Here is a 19,608-nt window from a genome sequence, read left to right as displayed (position 1 = left end):
GAGGGGTTTCTGTAACCTTCCCGTCTCCTCAGTGTCACACACTGTCCCCAACACCGCTCCCTTCACCACTTCTTACCCTCACACAGGTACCTTCCCCCCCTGAGGTGGGATCACGGCACCACGGCAATGTCCTGCTCGTTCCCAGACGTGCCCAGCAGAGGTACTGTGCGTATCCCAGTGCAGCACCACAACCCTCTGGGGAAGGAATTGTTCCTCATCTCCATCTAAACCTGCCCTGGTGCAGCTTGAGGCCGTTTCCTCTTGTCCCATCCCTTGTTCCTTGGGAGCAGAGCCCAGCCCCCTCCTGGCTCCATCCTCCTGTCAGGCAGTTGCAGAGAGCGAGAAGGTCCCCCCTGAGCCTTCTCTTCTCCAGACTAAACCCCCCCAGGTCCCTCAGCCGTTCCTCATCACACTTGTGCTCCAGGCCCTGCACCAGCTCCGGGGCCCTTCTCTGGCCCCGCTCCAGCAAGAAGCTCAAGTTCCTGCCTATTGCACAGGTAGGAAACAGCCAGAGAGCACAATTGTCAACTGCTCCAGAGCATCTGTCCCGGAGCTGAGGCACAGTCCTGTGAGCAACAGTGTGCTGAGAGGCTCAGGGGTTGAGCTGAGGCTGTTTTGCAACCCTCAAGCTTCAGTACTTGGTTTATCTTTGGGATGCTCCCCTGGGTTATTCTTGGTGGTGGTGCAGGGAAAGGTTCTGGCTTAGCCCCAGTTTAACGCTGCAGTTTCACCTCCCAAATGCACCTGTAAAGCTGAGGGGGTCAGAGCAGAACCACGTGCACAGAAAGAGCCAAAGAAGCTCCCTGGCTCGCCCAGGCCATCGCACCCCAGGAACCACTGCCATGAGCTCATTGTGGTTTCTTTATTCCAGCATCACTTCTGCATTCCTACTCGTGACAGGAAGTTCAGGATCTCTGGGACGTGACACAGACTAAAAGGTTTTCTTTAAAATAGTTCTCTTTAAAAAGAAATCAACCAAACCAGAACAAGACAAACCTAAAGCCACAGCGAAGGGCAGGGCGGGCACCAGCCCTGGGTGTCCCTGGGGAAGCCAAGGCAGGCGAGGGCAGCACACAAAGCACAGTCTGGCCTTTCCTTCGGGAAGCTCAGGATGGGGAAAGGCCCATGGCAGAGACTGAGCTGGGAGGTAAGAGGAGCACTGCACAGCGCCAGGGGCTGAACGGCAGCGTGCTCCCGGCCAGCACCGTTTGCTTCTCATGTGGGTGGGAGCTGGATGGGAATGTTGGCGATGGGAATGCTGGAAGCTTCACACGAAGGCTTCACCCTGCTCCCTGCAGTGCACACGCTGCTGCTGCCCTCGCTCACTACACTCACACGTCCACACTCCCCTGCCTGTGCACAGACACCATCACACACACAGAGCTGCCTGCAGGTGACAGGGCTGCACTGTGCCGAGACACCCCCAGGCTGCTCCCCAGGAGCTGTTTGCCACCACTCACCCCCTTTCCTGCAGCCCCCCAATTCCCACCCGTGATCCCGGGGAGCAGCTCCCCCCCCGGGCTGGCCACACTCACCCGCTCACACTGACAGTGCTGCACACACACACGATGCTCTGCAGGGTGCTGAACCCCGATGGTGTGACCAAGATCTTCGCCCCCGCCCCTTCCTCCCAAATATCCTGTATTAAAAACCATCCTACTGGGAAGTCCTGGAAGCAGTTTGGAGCGTGAAATCCTCGAGGTGGAGCCAGGCCTTGGGCAGGAGTGGAGGTGAGGAGCTGGGAAGAGGCAGGAGGTCCTCCTGTGCGGGGCTGTGAGGGCTCCAGGCTGGATGCGGGTCCTGGCCCAGCACCAGCCTCTGGTGCAGCACCAGTCCCAGAGCAGCGGGGGGGCTCCCAGCTCAATCCTGGAGCAGCGGGGGGGCTCCCAGCTCAATCCTGGAGCAGCGGGGGGGGCTCCCAGCTCAATCCTGGAGCAGCGGGGGGGGCTCCCAGCTCAATCCTGGAGCAGCGGGGGGGGCTCCCAGCTCAGTCCCGGAGCAGCGGGGGGGGCTCCCAGCTCAGTCCCGGAGCAGCGGGGGGGGCTCCCAGCTCAGTCCCGGAGCAGCGGGGGGGCTCCCAGCTCAGTCCCGGAGCAGCGGGGGGGCTCCCAGCTCAGTCCAGCCCCAGGTCCGAGTCGGACGAGGACCTGTCCTCAGCCGCGTCGCGCAGGGTGCTGTGCATGGGTGCCAGGCTGCCGCCCGGCGTGATGCCCATGGGCTGGATCACCTGCTCTCTGCAACCAGGGACAGGGGAAAGGTGACACCAGGCTGCAGCAGCCAGCACAGGAACAGACATGGGCCACAGCAGAAACACGGGGCCTGCCCAAGGCAACCCAGAACAAGCCCAGGCCACCACCAAGAATCCCTCTTTAGAAGGAGGGGACAGTTCTGGCCATAAAACCCCCAGCATGGTGAAGTGATGGCTGCAAGCACAAGTGCTCCACGCTCAGGGTCCCTGGAACAGCTCAGTGCTTGGAAGCACAGGCGCATTGGGGGATTTCACAGTACAACATCATGCCAGAGGGGTGTAGGGCTGGGGGTGCCTCCCCCTGCACCAGCAGGGCCCAGCTCAAGGAAGCATGTCCCCACACATCTCCCCACTCCCCTTCACCTCCCTTCAGTTAGCAGTGGCCTTAGAAAGGCCTGTGGCACATGCAGGTCACAGACACACGGGTGCTCATGCAGACAGAGACACAGCTTTCTAGTACCTGGACAATTTGTCAAACATGTTGACTAACTTCATGGCCTCATATTCCTTCTGCTCCTCAGTCATCCCTTCCATGGGGTTGGGCAGTTTCTCTTCAACACGTCCTGTCACAGGGTTAATGCTGCAAGAAGAAGAGTGAGGTCAGGGCAGAGGAGGAGGAAAAGCACGGGAGTGACCAAAAGGCTGTTTGAAAACCTTCTCTGCCTCTGCTGAGCGGAGGAACACAGTGTCAAGGCTGACTGTCGCTGCTGCCAGCCCCAAGTGCTAGCACAGTGCAACGTGGTGCTTCTGACCACTTTCTGTGTCCCCTACACACCGTTGTTCCCCCTTACAAACCCCTCCCACTTCTCTGGTGGGAGCAGCATCCCCATCCTGCCAATTCCAGGGTGCAGTCTGAAACCACAGGCACAAGGGCAGACAATGCTGCTTCCTTCTCCTTAGGTTCGGAGGCAAAAAGCGGACAGAAATAAAGAAGGAAAACCCCCAAAGCCCATCCTGCTCCAGCAGCACAGGGCTCTGGAGATGGGGAGGAGTAATCGGCACTTCCAACCCTGCTACAAGGAGGGACCACGCTTATCCCAGCACACAGTGAAAGCCTGACCCTGCACTGACCCACAGGGATGCCAAAAAGGATGTAAGACATGGATTAGACATACTGCCATGGGCACAGATCTGGGGTGAATGGGCTCTGGAGGAATGGAACTGGAGGAGATTTAAGGTCCCTTCCAACACAAACCACTCTGTGATTCTGTGATTCTATGAGGTAACGTGGAAGGAAATGTGCCTGTGAAAGGGCAGGACAAGGGAGATGGCAGAGAGCAGACAAAGAAAGGGACAGAACAGGAGTGGGAAAGTGATGTAGCAACAGGGGGACTGCAGGCAGGGAACAGGCTTCTTACTTAGGCTTTGCCTCTTTGTACTCCTCTGTGTCCGTGTCCTCATCTTCCGAGTACTCTCCCTCCTCCCGGCCCCCGGCCATGAGGCCTCGTGCTGCCAGGAGCCCAGCGGCATTCCCATAGCCCGTGTACTTCACAAACCGGGACACTGCGGGAGAAGGGGAGACACCATCCACCCTGTGCTTCCCTCTGCTGCCCCTGCCAGGGGGGAGACACCATCCACCCTGTGCTTCCCTCTGCTGCCCCTGCCAGGGGGGAGACACCAGCCACCCTGTGCTTCCCTCTGCTGCCCCTGCCGGGGGGGAGACACCAACCACCCTGTGCTTCCCTCTGCTGCTCCTGCCAGGAGGGGAGACACCAACCACTCTGTGCTTCCCTCCTTCTGCTCTTGCCAAAGGGGGAGACCAACCACCCTGTGCTTCCCTCCTTCTGCTCTTGCTAAGGGGGGAGACCAACCACCCTGTGCTTCCCTCTGCTGCTCCTGCCCATCTGCCCGTGTACCCCAACAGCGAGATTGGAGCAAGGCTACAAAGACATGGAGATGCCAACACTCCTTTGGGCTCTGCCAGGGAACAGGCTCCCGCTCTGCACCAGGAAGGGCAGTACAACACCCATGGGTGGGGGTCTGAACGTGGGCCAGGTTGTCTGCGGGGTGTTGGGGTGTCCTCCAGCACAGCTCTTCACGCACCGCTGCATGAGACACAGCAACTCCTCCCCAGAGCACTGGGATACCCCCCACTTTCCCTACGGGGTGTGCCCAGCCCAAGGGCGGGCAGCGGTTCCCGTTGGCTGCAGAGGGTCGGCAGCGCGCCCGCGGCCCGGCCCCAGCTCCCTCTCCCGGAGCAGCCGCCGCAGCGCTCACCGCTCTCCTTGCACAGCACGAATAGGAACTCGGCAGCGCAGTGCTTCACGTCCGTGTCGATGTGGGTCATGAGCCGCACCAGCTTGTTCCGCAGCGAGTTCCCCACCTCCGGCCGGTTCCTCACGTCCCGCAGCGGAGGCAGCACCTGTGGGGCCACAGGGAGGGGGATCAGTGGGGCTGGGACAGCAACACCCCATCAGGGAGGGGACAGTGCACGTGTGGTCAGCTACCACCAGTAAATGCAGAGTGCGGGAGATGTGGACAAAACACTGTGGGTACCAAAAGCCTCAACCACCCACAGACCAGACCAAGCAGAGACAGGGGGGCCTGTTGGGAGGGTGGCAATAGCCAGGAGCTGCCTGGTCTCCTGCCTCCTGGGAGCAGCATCACTCAGCTCGTGGCTGAGCCTCAGCACACCTTTGCCTTCAGGAACTTCCTGGTCTGGCGGTGGACGCGGGCGCTCTCTGTCAGCAGGTTCAGCACAGGGGTCAGGCTCTCCTTCAGCTTGTGTCCCTGCAGAGGCACCACAGCACAACCACCACGTGGGTCACACTGAGCTCAGCTCCTCTGGCTTGTGGGGCAGAATGTGAGTACAGGCACCAGGGGCACAGACAGACACCAAAGCTCCCAGCCTCTGCCACAGGAGTTCCAGCGCTCCACCACTCCTCAAACCCATGGTTTCCCAAGCCCTGCTCGTGGCACAGCAGTGCTGGAAATACTTGTGGGGCATCCGGAGTGGAGAAGTGCAGTGGTGAAATGTGGAGGCCCTTTGGACTAACTCCAGAGGCTGAAACCAGCCAGCTTGAAACCAACACAAACTGAGGCTTCCAGAGCTGCCCACCAGGTCACTACTGAGCTGCGTGACACAGCACCAGTGCTTCCACTGCCCAGCTAATCCCCTACTGCTCAACCAGCCTCACCACCTGCAGCCTACAAAGCGATGACACGGTCACTTTCCCAGTCAACAGACGTTGTTTTAGTCCCACCAACCCCAAGTCTGGCCTCTACTAAAACCTGCCCCTTCCATAAAGGAGTATCCCCGATCCAGCCGTGCCCGCTGGTGCCCTGTGCTGGTGGCCCGGGGCTTTCCAGGCTGCAGGGAAGGTGCCCTGCAGTGAGCTGCTGCAGACGAGCAGGGAAGCAGCCTCACAACTCACCCTGTCCAGGCGGCGCTCCAGGAAGTCCAGCAGGATGCTGACTGCATCCATGTTGACACCCATGTACTCCAGGGAGCCGGGCCGCACTTTGGGCGTGAGGAGCACGTCCAGACACTTCAGGGGCAGGTTTCCCAGAAGGTTAACTGTGTGGCTGGGCAAGGAAAGGAGAAGAGAACACACAGTCATGGGGCTTTGCTCACAGAGGTTCCTCAGCTCTCCAGAGATGGAGGTTCATCACTAACTTCCAGCAGTGGGAGGGCTCTGAGGTCCAAGCTGTCTTTGGACTGCATCCCAGGCTCCTCACACCACTGAACAGGGATACATCAAACTGCTTTTGTGTTGTTGAACTACTTGCTGGGAGTCTAAAGAGACTTTAGTGACAACTGAGAAACCACAGATACTGACGTCGAGGCCAAGCAGGTCCTTCTCTAGGGCCTCCTGCTGCATCACTCCTTCCCTCCTTCAAGCTGCCTGCAGCTTTCCTGGGGCCAGGGTGGTGTCACCAGCTCAGAGCTGACACCCCTGGGCCAGTCATGCTCAGTGATGTGCCACAGGCAATCCCTCAGCCTGGCTTAAGGGACTCAAAGCACCAAAGTTGCTCTGGCAAGAGGCCACTGAAGTGGTGGCACTTGAGCAGGTCTGAGGCAGGGGATGGAAGGGGCTGGAACACAGCCCTCGGGCAGGCTGGGAGAACACAACATGCTCCTCCCTGTGGTGGCCACACAGACAATGTGTTTACAGGAAGGACAGGGCTACTTTGGATGGAGGAACCTGCAGGCTGGGCCAAAGGCACCCGCTTTGGTGTCTGACCTGCTCGTCACAGCAACCTCAGCAAGCAGCACACAGGCAGAGGCGGCTCGAGCCGAGGTGAGGCAGGATTGGCCCTGGGGAGACCTGTTGCTAGTGAGGTGCTGACCTACTGATCTAACAGACCTGTGGAACTCCTCTGTCCTGTCCTCTCCATCAGCAGAGATCATGAGGCAGTGGCGCAGGAGGGCCCCCAGGTGCCGGTACAAAGCAGCATCTTCCTGCCCCCAAAGAGAATGAAAACCTGCATCAGGAAAGGGATCCTCCACGTCCCAGAGCCTGCCCTGAGCCCACAGCCCCGTCCAGCAGCCTGCAACTGACTGCAGGATGCCTCAAGTGAAAGTAGCCTCCAACTCTCCTTTCAGGACAACACACAGATTTCCTGCTGCCCAAAACCTTTCCTCTCACTCTGGGACACTGAGCCAAGGGCTGGAAGAGGCCCCCCAAAAGCGCCATGGATTAGCCAGGGGTGTTTTCCATCACACCCTCCCTTGGCCTTGTCCAGAAGGTGAAGGAGTACCAGGCCAGGCTCAGAAGTGAGTTACTGGGGGCTCTGCTCTGCCCTTGTGCAGTGAATCGTGTCATTAGGAAGGAAAACACCCAGCCTGTAAACTGCAATGCTCTGGAAGTCTGAAGTGTCGCCAATGCACTGGACAGAGGCAGTGCCCGAGGGAGGAAGCTCTGACACAAGGCTCCTGCCACCCCTCCGTGGACCCGGGGGCTGCACAAGGGCCAGCTTCTAACGGAGGACATGCAAGTGAGGAGAAGGCAGCAGTGAAACCCAGCCTGGAGACAGGCACATGCAGGGGGGGACACCCAGGACTTACCTCATCCACCTCCCTCTTGCTGGAGTCGAAAGTGATGTTGAAGAGCACTTTGAGGATCTCCATGGCTCGCTCTGTCTCCTGCCGAGGCAAAGGTGGGAGAAGCCCCTCCTCGGTGGCAACTTCATAGGGGTCCATCCACTTCACACCAAGGGTGAGCTCCAGCGTATCTGCCATGAGGCTGACACCCCTGAGCTCCTGGGCCAGCTGCTGCCGCGTGTCCACCCGCAGCGCTGTCAGCAGGAACAGGAGGCGCAGGTCAAAGAACTTCACCTCATGGGGAAGGCTCCTCTCGTTGTAGAGCTTGATGCGCCTGGCCAGGCCCACCACGAGCCGCGCCTCCGCCGCCAGCTCCTGCGCCCGCGGGCTGCTGAAGACGATGTTGCAGAGACACTTGAGGGACTCCAGGATTACATCCAAGTCGGGGACCTCCCGGATGAGCTCCTCGGAGTGGTCGACGCCAGCGTGCCTGGAGAGGGTCCGGAGCCCGTCCTTGGTGGTGAAGGGCTCCAGGCAGAACTTGTCGCGGGACAGGATGCGGATGCTCTCCAGGCAGGTGACCTGGCAGGACGGCTGCAGCTCTCTCTCCAGGAACCTGATCAGCAGCTGGGCCATTTTCTGTGCAGTTGGGAACAAGGAAACAAGGAATGCCTCGTGCACTGCCCTTGACAGTGCTCCCCACACCCTGTAACACTGCCCTGGGAGACGTGAGCAGCATCTAGAGATGGGCCTGCTGCCGGCTCTGCTTCAGGGGTGCACTCAGCAAGCGTTTGGCTCTGGCATCTGATCCTGCCCCAGTTCAAGCAAGAAACAAAGAACGGCTGGAAGAGGGTATCAGATGTGAGGGGGGAGTATGAACAGACAACTGCTACTACCCCATGTTGTAGCTTCACCCGTGGTGAGGATGATTCAGGGTAACAGGGTTTACTTGACAGCTGCACTAAGCAAAGAGAGGGCAGAGCAAAAACATCCCTTATGGCTTCATTGAGGAGTAACAACCAACTCAACAGCAACTCTCTTCTCCTACACAAAGCATTAAGATTAGGGAGGCGTCTGCTCTGGGTGCTCCAGCAACAGACTGACAAGGCTGAGAGATGTGTCAGAAATCACCAAGGGAGGGGAAAAGGACCTAAGTGAGGTGAGAGCAGCACGTGATGCCCTCGGAAAGGAGGTGATAAGACCTCAGGAGATTCAAATAAGCATTATCTCCCTAAACCTCAGTGCTGTCTGCAGACCTACTAGCCCAGATCCTCTGCAGGGACAGGCTGCAGAGCTCCACTAACACCGATTCACTGGAGCAGAGAATCAAACCCTCGTGGGTAACAGCACCGTGTGTGCCAGCGAGCAAGGCACAGGTAGGAGCAGAGGGAACTTCACACACCAGGCACAGCTTGGCTTGAGCCACGTGTAGCAACACTTCATGTTGCAGCAGGCACTCACTGCACACTGACACCTTGGTGAGGTCAGGTCTCACTACATCTCTAACGTAACAGCAGAGCACGTGTCTTTCCACGCACGGCACTAGAGGGAAGGAACCCAAGATCACAACAAGGTTTGTCACTCAGTGTATCTGCCTTAGCACAGCCCCAGTTGGACGTGATGATGATAAAAGGACTGAGGGAAGGAATGAATTAAAACAAATGAATTTTAGACTCAGGTTAAAGAGATCCTGGAGAGTGTTCCCAGGGCTAAACCTTCCCGAGAACCGAGCACCAGGAGCTAGGTGGTGATGCTCAATCTGTAGTTCATGACATACACCCCAGAAGTGGAGCACCCCAAGGCTGTGCCTGAATTCACAGCCTGTGTGACTGTCCCAGCCCAAACAGCCAGACAAGCAGGGCAGAGAGCTCGGACCCTGGGAGATCCAGTCCTGTGCATCTGGCTGTACCTGGAAAAGCTTCATGCTGGCATGAGCTGACAGACAAGAGAGGTCCCGTGCTCCAGCCCGGCCGCATGGTCCACACTTGCTGTGCTAACACAGGCATTGGCACAACCATCCCATGGACTGGACCAGATGGAAAATAATCCAGGGGAAAGAAACTAACTTATTCTTGAGGCAGATGAGCCCACCAGCCATGTGCAGCCAGCATGAAAGAGCAGAAATGAACAGGCAGGAGTTTCCTTCCGCTGAGGGCCAGATGACAGCAGCTCAAAGCATCTGTCAATCCAGAGCCTCAGCCAAAGGCTGCAGCTGCCTCACAGCAGCCCCTCTGGAGCCCTGCACGCTGCTGTGGCCTCTGCCCTGCGGAGCCATGCACAGAGGATCACACCTTGCACACACGCACACTGACTACATGCGCTGCAGGACCCAGAGGGCTTGCTGATGCTGGAAGGATGCTGACCTTCCTCCTAAACCACCACCTACTGATGGAACCAGCCAGGCAGATGCTCTGAGCACACCATTGCCTCACCAAGTTAATGAAAACACTCCTTTCTTCCCCCGTGGGAGCTGCCAGCACCAAACCTGCTGCACAGGAGTACCGACAGCAGCACATTTACACACCCAGCCAGAGGAAGACAGCAAAGCCTGTGCCCACCTTCCTCTCTTCCCGCTCCTCGTCGTCAAAGGTGAAGCACTGAGATTTCTGTTGGGGCAGAACAAAAACAAGGAAAATAAGTAACAGGTTAAAACTGCACAAACCCACTTCCCCAGGCAGGGAAGGGCCACCCAGCTGGAAGCAGCAGGTCTGAAACCAAACTGCCCAAAGCGAGCACCCTGCTCAAGAGCAGCCCCAGCAGAGGCAGGGAATCAGTGCTCAGAGAACCTCTGTCTGTGAAATAGAAGAGAACCAAACGGCCCAGGCATCGGAGGAACCAGGATTCAGAAATCACAGAGTCCCAGAGGGGTTTGGGTTGAAGGGACCTTAAAGCTCCTCCAGCTCCAACCCCTGCCACGGGCAGGGACACCTTCCACTAGAGCAGGTTGCTCCAAGCCTCTGTGTCCAACCTGGCCTTGAACACTGCCAGGGATGGGGCAGCCACAGCTTCTCTGGGCACCCTGTGCCAGCGCCTCAGCACCCTCACAGGGAAGAGTTTCTTATCCCATAATAGCCGCAACTCTCTGCTCAGTGACACCACCAAGCTGTGCCTACACATTTCTCCCCTTGACATTTACTGTTCCTTCTCCTGACCAACAGAAAGCACTTCTTGTTACCTGCAAACAGACCCTTGTGGTGATTCAGGTCACATTCTTTAAGCACAAGAGACCTGATCTCTCCACCTCCAGCACGTCCCTTTCCTCGATCAGCTGCCACCTTCGACTGACACCGCTCAGCCCCACGGAGCTGCTCAGGAGCACCACAACCAGCCATCCTTGCACTCTGGATTTACCCTCTCTTGAGGGACGGCAATTCCCAGGTATCCCATCCAGGGTCTGAAGGGCTGAGCTCGTCTCCCTCTGTATTTACCACGTTATGAGCTGCCCAGTTGCCTTCCTCCAGCCCGGGACTGGCTGCACTGGGCTTTGGAGATCACGGATGTTCCCTGACTCCCTCATTCCACAAGTGCGGTCCCTCCTGCCACCTTTTCAACATGCTGCCAATTCCTGGCTGCTTAAAAGCAGAAGATCCAGTGTGCAGCTTCACCGGGTCCCAGCACCAAGGTCCCAGGTCTTGCCAGCCTACAGCAAGCCATGGTGCACAACACAACACCAACAGGCTGCCTGCAAAGCCTCCAGCCCTCACAGGGGTGTCCTCTTGTGCTGCCCCACACTATGAGGAACTGAGGGTCCAGTCCTGGAGCTGATGTGCTCTGCAGACAACCAGGGCACTTGTGCTCTCCCATCACATCCTCCTGGCACGCTCCTGCAGTCTCATTCATGTCTGTTTTGCCATACGGGTGGTTTTGCTTTAGCTGTAGTTTACTCCTGGCAATCAAAGACTGACTGAGTCTGCAAGAGTGAATTCAAACATATCGCACAAAGAGGATGCAGCACCATCAACTTCTACAGTAAAAATGAGACAAGGAAGTTGCTCAGTTCATCTGCAGCTTCACAAGCCCCTCTGATGGCTCCGGACAGGCCAGCAGAACCACTGCCACCCTCACAGGTTCCTACGCTGCAGGCAGCAGCAAAGGACAACAGAAACCCCTGTGTCTGGTGCCTCAGGCTGGTTACACACAGAACTCTGGCTGCACTCCCAGCTCCTCCATTGTTACACCTGGAGCAGATGATGTTACTCCTGTGGAGCAACGTCCAGCAGGGACCTGCTCCTTCTTGGCCACATCTCCCCTGTTCCAAAGCGAAGCTGGAAAGAGCTGCCCTCTCCTCTTGCACCCCGTTGTAAAATGCTCCCGGGTTCTCCCCGCTGGCTCCCCTCCTACTCAGGGCTGGCGCAGGGTGAGTCACGGAGCTCTGCAGGGCACCCCGCCTCGGTGGGAACCCTGAGGGAGATTTCCCTGACAACCAGAGTCTATTTCTGACGGGATTTACCCCCACAGATCATCTCGTGCCACTTCAAAGCTCAAAACGCTTCCCCCTCTGCTCCCCAACCATTCATAGAACCACAGCTGGTTTGGCTTGAAGGGACCTTAAAGCTCATCCAGCTCCAACCCCCAACACCTTCCACTAGAGCAGGTTGCTCCAAGCCCCTGTGTCCAACCTGGCCTTGAACACTGCCAGGGATGGGGCAGCCACAGCTTCCTGTTTTGATATTCTCTATTCATTATTGGCTTCTCACCCCCAGTTCAGAGCAGGCACCTGCACCCGGCTCCAGCAGCCCCATCCCTGTTCTCCAGCCATCTTTTACTTGCAAATCACAACCATTTCACCTGCAGCTCCTCCCCAGGCCCATTTCCTCACCTCCAAACCTTGCCTTAACATAAAAGCTCCTCCTGCTCGGTCTGCACCCAGATTTCCCTCCAGGTTTTACTTGATAGCTCAATAATAATAATTACAAAAATAATCCCTTCTCCCTTCTCCACGCTTTACTTGCAGTATACAAAGGAACCAGGATACAGAGAGGCTGCTCAGCTGCTTCCCAGCAAAGCATCAGGCAATACCCCATCTGCAGGTAAAACCGAAGCAGCCCGTCCGTGCTCCTGGCAGCCACACGCAGGCAGATGTGCTCCGAGGGGACAGATGGGGACGGCCGGTGGCACAGAAGTGGCTGCTCCCCGCGGGAGGGCTGGGACCTCACTCACCTCCTGGTTGTAGATCTGAAGCACCCTGAGCACGGTGTCCTGCTCCCCGCTCTCCAGAGTGGCCACCACTGCCCTGAGCTCCATTATCTCCCCAGCTCAGCTGGGCTCAGCTCAGCAGGAGGTGAACAGGGAGCTCCCCGGCTCCGGGTAACGGCGACGCGGAAGGACCTGGATACACGAGAGCTGAGCGGGAGAAGGGTGGGGAAAGGAAGGAGGAAAAGGACAAACCAGAGGAAAGCCGCAGGTGAGATTGCTCACGCTGCTGCATCCAAAGCAGCTGAGTAGATGGATAACCCAGCGGCACCAGCAGCCAGCTTCCTCCCTCTGCCTCTAATCCTCTTCCTCTCTTTGCTTTTCAACGTTTAATACATGCCCGGCCAGTAAAGCACCCGGGGAAAACCTTCCCCCCTCCCGGCCCAGGATTAACACAGAGCAGATAACAGCAGCTCCCCGAAATAGCTCCCTGCCTCCTCCTCCCCTGGCTGGCCTGATTCCTGCCACTGCACAGGAGCAAAAACATAATGCAACACCCAGAAGCATTCCCGTGGAGAGGAAAGCCAGGCAGCCAGGAGAGCATCCTCCTGGCCCCAGGCAGAGCCACCTTGTAGGGTGGTGAAGAAACAGCCCCCGTTCGGGGTTTGTGGCAGCCGATCCCTGGGGGTTTGCTGCCTGGCACAGTCACAGCGACAGGCTGTGTGCGCACCGGGCACAGTCACAGCGACAGGCTGTGTGCGCACCGGGCACAGTCACAGCGACAGGCTGTGTGTGCACCGGGCACAGTCACAGTGACAGGCTGTGTGTGCACCGGGCACAGTCACAGCGACCGGCTGTGTGCGCACCGGGCACACGCTGTCAGAACACACGTTTGTGGCAGCTCCTCTGTGTATCACCACTGGACAACGTGTGTCATGATGGCCATGTCAATGAGCAGATGCACATAAAGATGGGATTATTTTAGACACAGCACGAGTTTAGCAGCTCACAGAGCCGTGCAAGGCCACAGTGCAGGGAAGCAACCCCCAGCGGTGGGAAATAAAGCAGATCTGAGCACATCAGAGAGCACGTATCTCTGCTTAGACTGTGTAGCTCTGAACCGTGTTCTGCAGCATGGCAAGCACGGAATGACAAGCTACCGCGCTGCGCCGGGCGCCTGTGCCGGGAGCCCCGGGCTTTGGGGCGCTCACAGGGGACACCCCACCTGCCCCACGCAGCCACGGAGGGGTCTGGGGACCGAGGACAGGTCCTGCACTTCGGCAGCCAGAGAGCTGCGGGAACCGGGGGTCGCTCAGCGGGGCCGGCGGCGCGGCGCGGCACAGCACAGCACTGCGCCCCGCGGAGGGGCTGGGGACCGGGGGCTGCCCAGAGCCGATCGCCGCCCTGGCCGCGTTCCACACCCCCAGCTCCCCCTCTCACCCTTACCTCCCCCCCGCCTCGCCCCGCACCTTCCCAAACCCCTCAGGCCCCGTTTTCCTCCCCAGAGGCGCCGGCGGTACCTGCGGCTCGGGGTCCCTCGGAGCCGGGACCGACGCTCCGGGGCTGGGGCCCTGCGGCCGCGGCGGGCGAGGCCCGGCCGGGAGAGGGGCTGCGGCGAGCAGGGGCGGAGGGAAGCGCCGTTACCTTCCTCCCGCCGCCCCGGCTTCCTGCCTCATTTCCTGGCCCCGGCCCTCCCCCGGCCGCGCTCCGCGCCCGGGGCCCGGCCCAGCGCGGCGGGTCGCGGTGCCCCCGGGGAGCGGCGGCCCGGCCCGGCCCGGCGCGGTTCGCTCCCCGCCGCAGCGCACGGAGCAGCAGGGAGTGAGCGGAGGGGGACGGACATTTTGTGGGGCCGGCGCGGCTCCGCCCGGCGGGGCGGGACCAGCGGCCGCCATGGCGGAGTGGGGCCGAGGTGAGGGCCGGGGGGCGGTGGCGGGGTACCCCGCTGCTGCCACCACCGGTGTGCGGGAGCCGGGAGGGGAAGGGGTCGGTCCAGGTCCCGGTGCCGGTCCCGATCCCGATCCCGCCACCATTCGGGAGCCGCCTCAGGCCGGGGCCCGGCTGCCCGGAGCCTCCGGGGGGTCCAGGCCAGGGGAGCCCCGGAAGGGCCGAGAGGGTGAAGAGCCCTGGGTGTGAGCGGCTTCACCGGGCCCCGCGCTGGGCACGAAGCCCCCGGCGCTGCGGGGAGCCGGGCGGCGGCGGCTCGGGGGGTGCTGGGGTTCTACCCGGGTCTGTTTGGGGGTAGTTCGCCGTGGTTTGGGCAAAAGGAGCTCGGGAGCGTTCCGTGGCGCAGACCCCGGCGCGGGGGGGGGGCAGCAGCGGCCTCGGGGGGCAGCGCGCTCGTTCCGCCGCGCCCGCCACGTCGGGTGAGCAAAGCCGGCAGCGCCGTGCGGCCGGGCGGGACTCAGCCGCCTCTTCCCTCCCCGCTCCAGGGCCGAGTGCAGGAGCCGCGGAGGATGTGCTGGACGTGGAGAACAAGCGCATGGCAGACAGCCTGGCCAGCAAGGTCACCCGGCTCAAGACGGTGAGTGGCCGAGTGCCCGCGGTGAGGGGAGGACGGAGCATCCGTTATCCCGCTGTTCCTGCGGGGTGCCAGCCCGCGGCCACCACCGAGGCTCCCTGTGTATCGTGACCCCGAGCTGTTGGTTAACTTCCCCTTGTGAAACACCAGGGACATCTGTGAATCGCTGCTTCTCATCTGAGGTTTAGCAACAGCATCCAAAGGGAATGGTGTGGCTGTCACAGCATGCAGGGAAGGAGTTTTAGGCACAGAGAGACACATGAAAGCTGCACGGGGGGTAGTGGTAAGCACAGCTCCTTGGGGAAAAGGTCACAATAAACAGGCAGGTAAAGTAGTTCTGAATAATACACATGTCTCTGTGTAAGTGGGGGTGTTAAAGCTACTTTGCTCCTACAACATCAAGTACTTTGATTTAGAGCTTAATAGAAGTCAATGACTCGCCAGGTAAAAGGGAAGACTTGGTCCCTGCTGTTGTGTCCCCACCTTTCAATGCTCCTGCCCTATATGTGGCAGTTTTGGACAGTCCAGCTTTATTTTCAGTGCTGCAGAGCTGAAAAAGTTCAACCACCCAAAACCAAAGTGAGACTCTTGTTCCTCTGCTGAGGAAGCCTCTGTGTGTGGCGGGGGGGAGCCGGGGAAGCTGGAGCTTGCTTTTCTAACACGCATTCACATGTTACCAGATGTGTCAGAGGTTCTCTCTGCACTGAAGGTCATTAATCCATGTTTCATCCCTATATAGCTGGCGCTGGACATCGACAAAGATGCTGAGGAGCAGAACCGTTACCTGGATGGCATGGTAAGGAACCACCAACACGTAGAAAGTGACCATTGTGTGCTGGCTTTCAGTGAACAGCAGCTCCAGGTTAACAGACAAAGTCAGATCCCAGCACCTGGTTTGGCAAACCAGGAATGCAACTGAACCTGATCCCACTGGATTTCTTGGTACACAAACATCAGGCACTTCAGTGTTGGCAGTGTTGCTTTGTCCAGGGGGTGACAGGGTTGGTATCCAGCATCTGGATAGACTGGTGTAGGGCAGCACGCTCCAGACACATGGATGGAGATCATCTCCTTCCTGGGGATGAAGAGCTGCCTCCTGTGGCTAATGCTGGGAGATGGGCCTGTTCCTCAGCTGCCCCTTTGGTTTTGGTGTTGCTGTGTAGATCTGTAGGGTTACCTGAAACAGGCTGTCTGACAGGGCTTGGAAGTCTCAGGAAGGAGCAAAGCTGATGCTGTGGGTGCACTCAGGCTGGTCAGTGCCATGTTCTGTTGTCTTCCTGACACACACCATCAGTGAAACCAAAATCACTTTCCGGAGCCATCTGCTTCTTAAGCTTTGGTTGCTGATGGCAGACGCAGTGCCCTGGGGCCAGGCCAGGCTAGCACGTCCCTGGAGCTGAGGTGTCACGTACTGAGGCTTTTTAGGAGAAAGGCAGTTCATGAAGGAAGGGAATCCAGGCAGAGGTTTGAGGAGATCAGCACCGTAACACTGGTGCTTGGAGCACCTTTTCTGCCGGAGCTGGTGTGTGGAAGCGAGAGAACAGATAATTGTAGTGTTGAAATCAGTTGAGTCAAAGCTCAGCTTGGAAGTGTAATAGCAGCGTGTGCTGAGAGCATTGGATGAAAATCAGGAGAGTGGAGAATCAGAGTAAAGGGTGTCATGGCAAAAGACCTTAAAGGAGAAGCCCTTATTCAGCATGAAACTGCTTCTGTTACAGAGAAGGTTTTGAAGCATTTCAGGAGCAACATGAGCAGAAGCTCTGAGTAGTTTGTGAATAAGGAAAACCAGCCCAGAAGTCAGAATGAAACTGCCTGAACTGCACTAGTTTGAGAGCTGTTTGCCCCGCTCTGGCAGAGTTGCACGTGAATGTCACCCCATGCTGAGGGGAGAACAGAATGATGGCAGGAGATCCCACCTTCTGCGCTCGTGAGCCCGCCTCGCTGCTGTAATGGCACAGCTTCACTAGGGATGTGTCCTTTGGGTGAAGGGTTCACATACAGAGTTGCTGCTAACATCTGCTGTTCATTCTGTCTGTAACCCTCCCTGTGCCTGCCCTCTGTCCCCAGGACTCGGACCTGCTGAGCGTGACCGGGCTGCTCACGGGCAGCGTGAAGCGCTTCTCCAGCATGGCGCGCTCGGGCAGGGAGAACCGGCGCCTGCTCTGCTCCGTGTCAGCTGGCCTCATCGTGGTGTTCGTCATCCTCTACTACCTGGTGGCCAAAGCAGGGACTTGAGCTGTTCTGTGGGTTTCACACGACAGGAAACACAGTGACTGACAGACCCCGTTCAACGCCTTCCTTGGTCTGCCCCGTGGTGGAGTCCTTGAGGTGTTCCAGACAGACCTTCCAAATAACTTCTCTTTCCACCAGCTTCTCGTCCTTGTTCTGCTGGTCTCAGACGTCTCTTTATAAGATTATGTGATTCTAAATGGATTTTCATGTATAACACATCCTGATGTTGTTAAATGCTTTAACATCTTTATCTCTTGCTTTGTTGGCCGTGGCTCACAGCCTGTTTTTAAAGGCTGCTTTTGTGTTACCTCCCTACTGACACTCGGTGCTAGGCTTGTGAGGAGATGTGGCTCCAGAGACTCAGATGCTCAGAAACCAGCTGCTCTCAGCTTCCCCTTGGCCCAAAGACCTGTTGATAGTCGGGGTTCCTGGCTTGAAATGAAGTCTGCGCTGCTTTGAAATGAAATTAGCAGTAGATTTGCACCCTGATAGTCCCCAGTTGTTGCAGAGGAGCAAAACTTGATTTAAATGCTAGCTCTGTCACCTCTATCAGCCCTCTGGGCAACACTGGGGATGAGCCCTGCAAGAAAGGAGGGCCAGAGCCCATAGCCCACCTCGGTTTGCACACATACAGTATCTTCCAGTCCCTTCCACACAGCTGGAAACACACTCCCTTAACTGTAAAGCAGTGTTAAGAGAATCTGATGGCAGAAGGTCCAGTTCAGTTCAGTCGTTATGGTGCACTTTGGGTAGATGTTGTGCAGAGGTTGAGGTCAAGTGAAACTCCTGCACGGTGCCGCTGGGGTGGTGGGAGGTCACGGAAGGACTGGATCAGAGGGTGGGTTTGTTTCTCTGTTCATGGAGAAGGTACCCAGGCTTTGCCTTTCACAGAACTCTGGGATGCTGCCTGCAGGGCTCGTGGCACATCCCTCCCGTCCCGTCTCAGAGCTGTCGCTCCCGCAGTGGTGCCGGTTTCCTCTCCCGAGGTGCTGCACGTGGCTCTGGGAGTGCGGGAGCTGGGACCGCTCCTTCCCGTCACCCCCCCAGCCTTGCCCTGGGCTGGTCACTCACACCACGGCCCCAGCTGAGTTCTTCATAGCTGTTATCTCAGTCTGCCCATGACTGAAGCAATTGCTCTGTAGCTGTCAAGTGCTGTGCCGGTTGGGAGAAAGGATGTAAAACCAACCACCCTCCGCTGCCTGCTGTGTAAGTGCTGCTGTGTCCCACCCTGGCTCTTTCTGTACCCACTGCTCACGTGTTCTGGTTTTCCTTTGAGAAAGTCCCTGCTGATTTGCTCTGCAGGACTGAGGCTTTACTCCTCTGACATTCCAGCCCTTCTCCTCTCCAGCAAGCCTGTGTTCACCAGCGGGGGGATGTTTCCTTTGGCATCCCCTTGCACCCATTAGGAATTCCCTTGTCCTTGGACTGACCCCGCTCCAGATCCATAAGGGGACAGTGTTGTCCGTTGTTCCAGCTGTACCAGACTGTGCCCAGACACTGCACTGGCTGGATTGGGTGTCTTCAGGCTTCTACCTTTGGGAAGTGCACAGGGAAGGCCAATAAGAAGGAGGCAGCAGTGACTTTCTCTGGTCCTTCCTCCTGCTTCTCTGGTGAGATGTGGCAACTCCCAACTCTTTCCATTTGGAAGAACAACGGGTGAACTGATGGACTTTGAGTTCCTGAAGCAGAAGGCTCCTGATGAAAGGCCATGGCACAGCCTGGTCCTCATGATGCTGGTGGGTTTGTTTGCTTCTACTGTTGCAAATAAAGCTCTGGGTTTAGAATCTTGCTGAAGTGTTTCCCCCTTGTGCTCACATGTTAGCAAGGCTACGTGCCAAGACCAGATCATTCAGTTGAGCCTGAGCTGTAGAGAACCTGCTTCCTCAAAGCCCCATCTCGGTGTTATCCCAGGAAGCGGCACATCTTCAGGGAACTGCAGTGCAGGGATTGGAGTTTTTGTCTCTAATGCTCTGAATTCCTCTAGAACTCAATCCAAGGATTTAAATACATATATATATCATTAACCTCAGGAGCTTTAAACTGAAACATTGAAGTTAAAGGTTCTTGAAGTTGTGCCCCCTCCGATTCCCACCCCAGCACTGCCACATGTTCGGGAGCAGCATCTGTAGGACCCTGTGGGCCCTCTGCCCTCTCCTCCTCCTCTTCCTGCTCCAGGCATTCCTCCAGGCTCCCCCCGCTTCTCCTGGGGCTGCCCATGTCCTGCTGGGGTGGCATTTGCCACCATTGGGTGCCAGCCTGTGCCCGAATCAAAGGCTTCCCCATGCAGAGGGATCTGCACGAGCGCTGCTGGGCAGTGTGCTCCATCGGAGGGTTCCTCTGTGTGTGAGGCTCATTGGGGAACCAGCCACAGCCCCGTGTAACTGTGCTCAACCCCTGAACACGGCGCTGGGAAGCTCTTGGGAAAGCTGGGGATGGGTAACCTGTGCGTGTGCTGCAGGAGAATCCTGCACCGCAGTGAACATGCTGAGGAGG

The 19,608-nt window shown here is 58.0% G+C and overlaps 2 protein-coding genes across 3 annotated transcripts; one reads left to right on the top strand and one right to left on the bottom strand.

Moving 5' to 3' along the window:
• Nucleotides 1-843: 843 nt before the first annotated feature.
• On the bottom strand, nucleotides 844-14,208 carry RIC8A (RIC8 guanine nucleotide exchange factor A). 2 transcript variants are annotated; one of them, XM_030485055.1, is made up of 11 exons: nucleotides 13,886-14,208; nucleotides 12,393-12,575; nucleotides 9,791-9,838; nucleotides 7,257-7,871; nucleotides 6,556-6,650; nucleotides 5,623-5,773; nucleotides 4,883-4,978; nucleotides 4,466-4,610; nucleotides 3,607-3,751; nucleotides 2,709-2,828; nucleotides 844-2,234 (listed from the first exon to the last, which is right to left on the bottom strand). In XM_030485055.1, exons 2-11 carry the CDS (start codon nucleotides 12,474-12,476, stop codon nucleotides 2,114-2,116), a joined length of 1,620 nt encoding a protein of 539 aa, XP_030340915.1. In that variant the 5' UTR covers nucleotides 12,477-12,575; nucleotides 13,886-14,208; the 3' UTR covers nucleotides 844-2,113. The 2 variants fall into 2 exon arrangements, with proteins under 2 accessions (XP_030340915.1, XP_030340916.1); XM_030485056.1 differs by having other exon boundaries at nucleotides 940-2,234; nucleotides 12,393-12,560; nucleotides 13,886-14,023.
• Nucleotides 14,038-18,903, top strand: BET1L (Bet1 golgi vesicular membrane trafficking protein like). Its single transcript, XM_030485060.1, has 4 exons — nucleotides 14,038-14,274; nucleotides 14,795-14,886; nucleotides 15,623-15,679; nucleotides 16,951-18,903. The coding sequence occupies exons 1-4, from the start codon at nucleotides 14,256-14,258 to the stop codon at nucleotides 17,116-17,118; spliced, it is 336 nt and encodes a 111-aa protein (XP_030340920.1). The 5' UTR covers nucleotides 14,038-14,255; the 3' UTR covers nucleotides 17,119-18,903.
• The last annotated feature ends 705 nt before the right edge of the window (nucleotides 18,904-19,608 follow it).

The sequence above is a fragment of the Strigops habroptila genome, chromosome 4, assembly GCF_004027225.2.
Source record: "Strigops habroptila isolate Jane chromosome 4, bStrHab1.2.pri, whole genome shotgun sequence".
Classification (NCBI taxonomy): Eukaryota; Metazoa; Chordata; class Aves; order Psittaciformes; family Psittacidae; genus Strigops; species Strigops habroptila.
This window is presented reverse-complemented; position numbering and strand designations above follow the sequence as displayed.

Bases quoted from the DNA above. Each gene is read 5' to 3' on its own strand.
- RIC8A (XM_030485055.1), bottom strand. From the start codon at position 12,476: ATGGAGCTCAGGGCAGTGGTGGCCACTCTGGAGAGCGGGGAGCAGGAC. The intron at 9,839-12,392 runs GTGAGTGAGGTC...CTGCCCCAACAG, and splicing joins TTCAGATCTACAACCAGGAG to AAATCTCAGTGCTTCACCTT. The intron at 2,235-2,708 runs GTACTAGAAAGC...CCCTGGTTGCAG, and splicing joins ATGTTTGACAAATTGTCCAG to AGAGCAGGTGATCCAGCCCA.
- BET1L (XM_030485060.1), top strand. The intron at 14,887-15,622 runs GTGAGTGGCCGA...ATCCCTATATAG, and splicing joins AGGTCACCCGGCTCAAGACG to CTGGCGCTGGACATCGACAA. The intron at 15,680-16,950 runs GTAAGGAACCAC...CTCTGTCCCCAG, and splicing joins ACCGTTACCTGGATGGCATG to GACTCGGACCTGCTGAGCGT.